The sequence below is a fragment of the Sinocyclocheilus anshuiensis genome, unplaced genomic scaffold (assembly GCF_001515605.1).
Source record: "Sinocyclocheilus anshuiensis isolate Anshui unplaced genomic scaffold, SAMN03320099.WGS_v1.1 scaffold201, whole genome shotgun sequence".
In the NCBI taxonomy this organism is placed as follows: Eukaryota; Metazoa; Chordata; class Actinopteri; order Cypriniformes; family Cyprinidae; genus Sinocyclocheilus; species Sinocyclocheilus anshuiensis.
Genome location: NW_015537959.1, coordinates 1,049,100 through 1,057,489, shown reverse-complemented (window position 1 = coordinate 1,057,489; position 8,390 = coordinate 1,049,100). Strand labels below are relative to the sequence as shown.

The window sequence follows — 8,390 nt, the reverse complement described above, 5'->3', positions numbered from 1 at the left end:
CGCTTATCGCCGACGTTTTTCGACGCGTCTTTTGTGTTCATACCCAAGCGATTTTCACTGGCGATGAGCCGAGTGAACATGCAAATTCACTCCCTGACATTAGATGGCGCTTAATGAAAAGCAGAAATGCCACAGCGAATCCTATTTGATCAATCTCATTGGTCGGCCAGTTTTTAACGTGGCGCGTCAAACCAAAAAAACTAGCCCGAGGCCTACACACTCACATTGGCGCCCTTTGTTTAGTCACGAGGCGGTAAACGTCGGCGATAATCGCGCGCGATATTCGTCCCGGTGTGAACAAGCCTTAAAGTTGTGTTCCAAATTAAACTTAAACTTAAACTTAAAGTTCCAAGGTTGACATCTAAAAAAAAAAAAAAATTTAATATTTTGTTTGGGTGCAATACCAAGTGTTTCCAGACGATGAAATTATTTTTCCATTCACATTTTTCATTTTCGATAATCCGTTCCATTCAGATGTATGTCACAATACGGAAGAAAAGATCGGTTTTCATATGCCGCACAAAATGATTGGCTAAAATCAGCAGTTCGAAACGTGCACAACTTTTTATTTTTAACAGGTTTTATTTTTATATACAATGACTGCTTTTAGGACGAACTATGGCATCAAATATTTAAATGCTTGGGATAACGCTTTACAATAAGGTCCTATTAGTTAACATTAGTTAATGCATACAATTAACAATGAGCAATACATTTGATACAGTATTTATAAATCTATGTTAATGTAAGTTATTAAAAATAAAACCATTCATTGTTAGTTCATGGTCTGGTCGATTAAATAATGTTAACATATACATCTTTTGGTTTTAATAATGTGTTAGTAAATGAGGAAATATTAAAGTTAATAAATGCTTTAGAATTTTTTATACTTCATGGAACTAATGTAGTTAACTAATATCATTATTGTAACGTTACCAAGTTTTGTTTGAGGCACTGAATCAATCAGTAGCTATTATTATTATTATTACAGTAGCTATAATTGTATTTATTTTTACATTTTTAGAAGACTAAGACTTCATTCTGACAGACGGCAGTCTGTGAACCACTTCAAGTTAAATCCTTTTCATTATTTGTAGTCTGAACAGCAAAGACACATTTGTGAGTGGTTTGAAATCCAATTGGAATTAAAATGTCTGTTAATGCAGCTCAGTCTGAACAGATCAGATCAGATTTATTTTTCACATTTGTTTTGCATTGAGTCGTTGTGACAATTAAAACATTGCATGTTTCTCTCTTGAACGAATGTGTTTACATTTGGATATGGAGATTGAGATTTGTGATATCATTTGACCTGTGGGTATTTTTCCCTGCTTTAGAACAACTCGTTTTTTCCGGTAGTATACACTGAAAAAAAAAAAAAGAAGGTATCTTTGTTAAATAAGGTATAAATAGCTCTTTAAGGTAACTAATCGCAGGTTACCACTTTTTACAGTGTACATGTTGCATCCTTTCTCCTTCACCTGAGGTCTTCGATCCATGGTTTATTCCCTTGAAGCGCCTATAAACTTCCTCCAAGCACTGAGCATTTTCATTAACCCAGCCATCATTTGAAATCAGCAGATCAAAACACTTGCCTGCTGACCCTCTAATTCCCCCATGACCTCTGTGGAGGCTCAATGGATGCAGTTGTTTAGGAGATTTCCACCATGTTCCATCACAGGTTCAAAGCTCTTTGATTTCTTAATGATCTGGCGGGTCTAAACCCAAATGTGGTGTTATTTAGGAGCATCGTCACTGATCTCCTTAATCCAAAACCATCTGACAGCATTTATTTTCAGTAGCCATAATTAAGAAATGTTGTGACAGCTTGTAGAACATTACTGCTCAGGCAAAGGCCAGACATATTTCACCAGCTGTGCCTTACACAGTCACAAAGGGTCAGTTCTATTCTCAGATTTGATTAAGATCAGCTTCACAATACGAGGACACTACTGGGAAGTTTCCGAAATATAGGACCAGTTTCATGTGCAAGGCCTCAGGATCACGGAGATCAAACACTGGATTTAAACATCAGCCTCATCAGATCATGATACAAAGTTCAGTTAATACAGTAGACAAATGATGGCACTGCAACACAGCTGTTCACGCTCAGATTAGTATTGGCCGACTGCTCCCTCTAGTGGAAAACATCTGAAGCACAATAAAAAACAAGCAACAAAAGCTAGTTTGGATAGTTTATATATAAGATAGTTTACCTCGAAATTAATTTACTCACCTTCATTTGACTATTGGTGATTTTTTTTTTCTTCTGTGGGAAACAGAAATATCTTTAAAGATGTTCTGAAATGTTTTCCACACGATGATAATAGTGAATGCGGATGAGGGCCGTCCAAAACGACAAAAAGCACCATAAAAGTGGTACATACTACCAAAATATAAGTGGTTAATCACTCTAAACAACATCAAACATCATTGGTTCCAAACACCACTGACATCAACCCTGTTCATATTTGAATACAGTTAAAGCTGCAGTCAGTAACTTTTTTTTGGTTAAAAATTATCCAAAATCAATATTTGAGCAAGTACATAACCAGCCAGTGTTCGAAACTATCGCCTTACTTTAGCCCGATTCACAACGGTTAGCTTATAATAATGTTTTCTAGTTTGAGTGGTACGGGTAGGTTTTCGCGGGAAATTCGACCATGCTTCTGCGTCATTACGTCACTTCTGTAAACATAAAGAAGTTGTCCCGGCTTATAGGCTATCGCATGTGAGGATCCTGCAGGTGGCAGATCGTTAGCCTTTTCTCACAGCAGCTAAAATAATTAAATGTCAAAAAATAAGTTTGATGGCGGATTGTAATCCAGAAAGGATTATATGAAACATGTGAATTAAATTAAATTATATTCCAGTTTTAAATGTGCTTCTGATTACAGATAGCCTACACAAGATTTGTATTTTAAAGACAACCAGTTCGAAGGGAGCATAGATTGCTTTTTGGGTTAAAAGAATTTCTTGGTATGAAATTCGAATGGTATGACAATTAACGAGATTATACTGTACAGAAATTGAAATCTACACATACACACTCACACTATACTCATAGTCACGCAATGCTGATGTTGTTAACATTAATAATCTGAGAATAATGTGATATGTATGATCATGTGATAGATTAAATCACCATTGGTAGCAAGATTTATGCTAATGCTTTTTTCCTATACACACACACACACACACACACACACACACAATACTTTAAATCAGCAAGGATGCGTTAACTATCAAATGTGACAGTAAAACCATTTATAATGGTACAAAAGATTGATATTTCAAATAAATGTTATTTTGAACTTTCTATTCATTAAAGAATCCTGAAAATAAAATGTATTATGGTTTTCACAAGAATATTATGCAGCACAACATTGATAAATAATAATAAATGTTTCTTGAGCAGCAAATCAGAATATTAGAATGATTTCTGAAGGATTGTGTGACACTGAAGACTGGAGTAAAGATGCTGAAAATTCAGCATCATTACTTACAAAAATAGAAAACTGCTGTTTTAAATCATAATAATATTTCACAATATTACTGTTTTGACTATATTTTTGAACAAATAAATGCAGTCTTGGTGAGCATAAGAGACTTTTCAAAAACAGAAAAAAAGAAAACAATCTCATTGACCCTTAGACTTTTGATTGGTGGTGTACATGAGTGGATGAGCAGATTTTAAGAGAGTATTAATGACCAAATTTAGTTCTGTTCCCCACCTAAAGCTACTGCATGACTTCAGAATTACTCCAAATATGGAGTACAGTCATACAAACCACTTTTATAAAACGATGTTCAGCAGCTTAATTAAGTTCGACTGACTGTTCCTGTTCCCTACTCACACACATAAAACACAAAAACACACACTCAAGCCACCAAATATTCTTAGCCAAATTTACTGAGACAGAACAGTCAAATTATTCATACAATACATATGAACCTTCAATTGTGTACCACATTCTGTTTGTCTCTTCGTCTGGTACTCTACAAGAAGCAAACTACCGCCTACACTAAGGCTCAAATATTAACCATAATCCTTTAAGTCTTCCTAAACTCTGGAAAAGCAACCAACCATTCAAGATTTGGTTAAATAAATCATCTGCAAAGTGCATAAACTGCATCTACATATGAAAAGCATGTGTACAAAAAAGATGAATGTGTACAAATTCTTTCAGCAATTACTTGGCACTCATAAAGCAGAAAGGCACAAGCGCTATATCAAAAGGCAAAGCAAGACTGAACAAGCCAGCTGACTTACTAGGTCTAAGTTATCGGCAGTGCATGAAAGGCAATGATATTACACCAGTAAAAAAGGAGGGGAAAAAATACAGAAACAGCTTTTTGCAACACTCATTATAAATTACAAAGCTATGAAAATTAATGTATAAAAAAAGACAAAAGAAAGAAAAAAAATACCATTTCCTTACACTATGAATTCAGGTCATCTCTTCATATGAAGATTCCTGCTCACTTTAGTCTTTAACAAAACTATGAAGAGAGAAAACAGAAGACAAATGAATATACAGTAAAAGATATGTTTTCTTTTCTATAAATGAAAAACAACAACTAGTGGAATATATCGAATAGCTTGTTTCCTAATAAAAATACCTGAGAAACAAAATCGCAAGATAGTTGATACCTTTTTTCCCCCCAGATATTCTGAATATGTATTGTGTAGACAGTGGGGCTAGTTGTCACACTTTGTATTTTGTGAATATTTCTCAGTGTAGGTTTATTTTATTTCATTTTGTTACTTTTGTGACAACATGCCAAGATGGGAGTCTGCCATTTTGCTTTTCCATAAAATGTAAGCATTATTTTAAAGATAAAACAAAAAGTCATGAAACTAAAAATATAAAAGGTAAAATATAAACCTCATTAAATCCATTCTTTCCTTATAGCCAATTTATGCAGTCAGTTAAGTTGGTAAACTTTTATTGTAAAGTACAGCTGTGAAGTTTGCCTACAGTGAGAAAATACTGCCACCGTGTGGCTACATTGAACAAACATGTCTCATGGTCACATAATGAATTTGACAGTTTTTTTATAGTCTTCAGCAAGCCTTATTACTCATGTCAACCGATGGCTTTTGCACTGCCAGGTGTGTAGGGAGATTCTTACCTTCCACCGGTTTCCACACTCATTGCACAGCACGAAGGTGGTCATGGGTTCATCTGCGCTGCGTGTCTGGACCTGCGGAGAGAGATTGTGCATTCCTGCTCATTTCATGCTTCAATGCAGTTTAAGTCCACTTGCAAACTTCCTTTCAGACATACAAGCGAATCAAAGACTTGTGCGAATTTGCTCCGAGCACAGATATGCGGGGGCTGTTTGTGTTTCAGAAACTTGATCCACCCGGTTTTCTTTTTTAAAATATGGCTTAAGTGTGCAAATAATTTTAGAAGGACTGTATTTGTAACCTACTGTTGCGTCATGCTTCAGATTGATAGTTGTTTTTTTATAATGACGGCAAGTATAAACATTTCTGGTTATAAAACAGTCCTAAACGCCGGTGAGATGTTGTAACAGCATACCTGAGTGTAAGTGCAGTTCTTGCCCTTGCATTTTACACAGACGAACATGTCAGTCTCTGTGCCACCCACTTTGGAGAGCTGATGCTCTCGAATGGACTCCTTGGTCAGCGCTTTCCTGATCTCTTTCAGCTCTGCGCTTGCCATCTCCTGCCAAACATGCAGTTAACACAAACACACTTCACATCCCGCAGAGAAGCTGCAATTTAACACTTCGCGGGCCAAAGTCAGACCCAGACGTACCTCTGCAGTCATGCTGGCGATGCGGTCTGGAGAGATGTTGCCACACAGGACGTTCCGGCGTAAGTCTGGGTTTTTCTGGTCCTTGAGGTTGGAGATGCGACTTCTCAGTCTGGTTTTGTACTTCATGTCAGTAGACGTTAACTCCTGGTAGATATGTGTCATGAAGTACAGTCAAGAAAGCACAAACTCAGTTGCATTATTTTACATTTTCCTTTAAATGTTAAAATATATTCTCATTTCCCAGCAAAACTACTGTAAGTAAACCACTCATTGGCAAATGGAAACATAATGAAAAAGTGTAAATGAGAAGTGTAAACACTGTGGCACAATCAAAACATCGCACTGTTTGTTTGAGGTAAAAGGTAAAGGTTTGGCTGTTTATTATTGGCCTCTACTGGTAGATGTTGTAACTATACAAGTTACAGGCAAAATACATCTTTGTCTATTCCAAGTTTTGAATTCTGACTAATTTTTACAAGCAAAATATGAATCACCAACATTTCATATACTACCGTTGTATTCAGACGGATGCAAAAGTGACAGTAAGGACATTTAGATTGTTACAAAAGATTCCTATTTCACACAATTGCTGTTCTTTTGAACTTTCTATTGCCAATTCAGTGCCATATTGTGTAAAAAAATATTAAGCAGCACAACATTTTCAATACTGATAACAATTAGAAATGATTCCCGTGCAGCAAATCAGCATATTAGAATGATTTCTGAAGGATCACGGGTGTCAGACTCTGTTCCATGTTTTGTGTGTGTCCTGCTCCCCATGTGCCTTCCCATGCCCTTATTTGGTTAGTTTCCTGTTCCTCCCCTGATGAGTGTTTCATTGCTCCCAGGTGTCTCGTCATTCCCTCCTCCTGTGTGTATAAATAGTGTTCCCAGTCCCAAGTTCTCTGTCCGCTGTTAAACGTCTTCCTGAGTTCGTCTCCCTTGGTTCCTGTAAATAAAGTCTTGGTAAAGTATTCTCCAGCATCTCCTCGTTCCTCGTGTGTGTGCACCGTGACAGAACAGCGGACCTAAACCGAAAGTGAGCGGCGACTATTTCCTCGCGTTTGTTTTTCCCCGTCTTTTTGAAAGTTTTTGTTTCCCCAAGTTCTCTGTCCGCTGTTAAATGTCTTCCTGAGTTCGTCTCCCTTGGTTCCTGAAAATAAAGTCTTGGTAAAGTATTCTCCAGCGTCTCCTCGTTCCTCGTATGTGCACTGTGACAACGGGACACTGAAGACTAAATTCAGTTTTCCTATCACAGAAATAAATTACATCTTAAAATATATTAAAATAGAAAACTAGTTATTTTAAAAAAGTTATTTTAAATCGTTATAATATTTCACAATATTACTGTTTTCAGTATTTTTGCTCAAATAAAAGCAGCACTGGTGAACATAAGAGACTTATTTTAAAAACAAAATAACAGACCCTAAAGTTTTAAACAGTAAATGTGATGTATTTTTTCCTGCATCTCCAGAGTGATTTGGCTCATTTATGGCTCAAGTGATTAGCTCAAAAACAACAGGCAATGAGCAAAGACGGGAGATTTCAAATCACATTCTTACACCGGTCCTGCACCTTCAAGTAACCACTTCAGAGTTTAACAGGAATGCTATTGTATAGCTTTCTCCAGGGCTGCGTTCCAGTTCACTCGCTAACTTCCCTCTGTCTCATTTACTCGGATGTACGTCATTGATTACGTTGCATGAGTGCCCATTACTGGCAGAACACTTGGAATGGGCTGAACTGGAACGTCCTAAGCCCTTGATCACTAAGAATCCGCTATGGAGTTGGTTTATTGTTTACATGTTTCCCCTTACAAATTTGTTTGGTGCAGCATTCTGTATGTATATAGATATGCTTGGGCTGTTATAAATGTAAAAAAAAAAAAAAATTATAAAAAAAAATCATTCATATATTATAGAGTTGTTTGGGGTGGGGATAAATTAAACGCGATCTGCGATGACGTCATAGTCGTGTTGCATTGTGGTCTACAGAGCGGCCTAGAGTGTGCATATGAAGCAGACTCACTCCCTCGGTCAAAATCGAGGGGTCGAGGGTATGGCCATGTAAACTTTCCTCGTCCACTTGACAAAGTGGAACGCACTTCAAAATGGCGGCGGGGATTCCCCTGAGGGTAAGTGCTTAGGGAAGTTTGCAAGTGCGTGTCTAAAAGTGAACTGGAACGCAGCCCAGGGGCCCGTTCTTCGTACATTACATCCGAGATGAAATGTCACATCCAAGATGATCCCTGTGTTCCATTCGGAAGGGTTCATCCCTATGCCCTAATCCCTTCAAAGGGTTTACCCTTCGGAGTGAGAGCTTCGAAGGGTTGAAGGGTGTAGGGGACCAAACAACTGTTTCTTGAAGTGCCCTTCTGCGTCATCATCACGTGCCCACACGGAGGCGCCGTCATCATGCAAAGAATCTGCGCAAAGGATCATGGAAGCCCAAAGTGTCCATCAGTTGTAGCCTTCGAAATCCTTCATTCCGAAGGGCCCTTTGAAGTGGCCAGTTTTGAGCACTTAGGTTTGGAATGACCCTTCAATATGGCGGCCATGATTGTTTTCACTCCGAAGTGCCCTTCGGAGGGCGATATATCCC

At 37.6% G+C, this 8,390-nt stretch overlaps 1 protein-coding gene across 3 annotated transcripts in view; it reads right to left on the bottom strand.

Annotated features, from left to right (window-relative positions):
• The window catches only part of LOC107666524 (transcription elongation factor A protein 2-like), a 28,774-nt gene that overhangs the window by 15,546 nt on the left and 4,838 nt on the right, over positions 1–8,390 (bottom strand). The window contains exons 7-12 of one of the 3 annotated variants that reach the window (XR_001631676.1): positions 5,790–5,944; positions 5,550–5,696; positions 5,137–5,208; positions 4,443–4,503; positions 2,237–2,269; positions 2,136–2,151 (exon numbers count right to left, since the gene is read on the bottom strand). Coding sequence is in view for 1 of the 3 variants with exons in the window: in XM_016457912.1 (XP_016313398.1) it covers positions 4,495–4,503; positions 5,137–5,208; positions 5,550–5,696; positions 5,790–5,944 (383 nt within the window). In the remaining 2 variants the exon portion in view is untranslated. Of the gene's footprint in view, positions 1–2,135; positions 2,152–2,236; positions 2,270–3,909; positions 4,504–5,136; positions 5,209–5,549; positions 5,697–5,789; positions 5,945–8,390 lie in introns of those variants that run through there. The other 2 variants (XR_001631677.1, XM_016457912.1) reach the window with 2 other exon arrangements.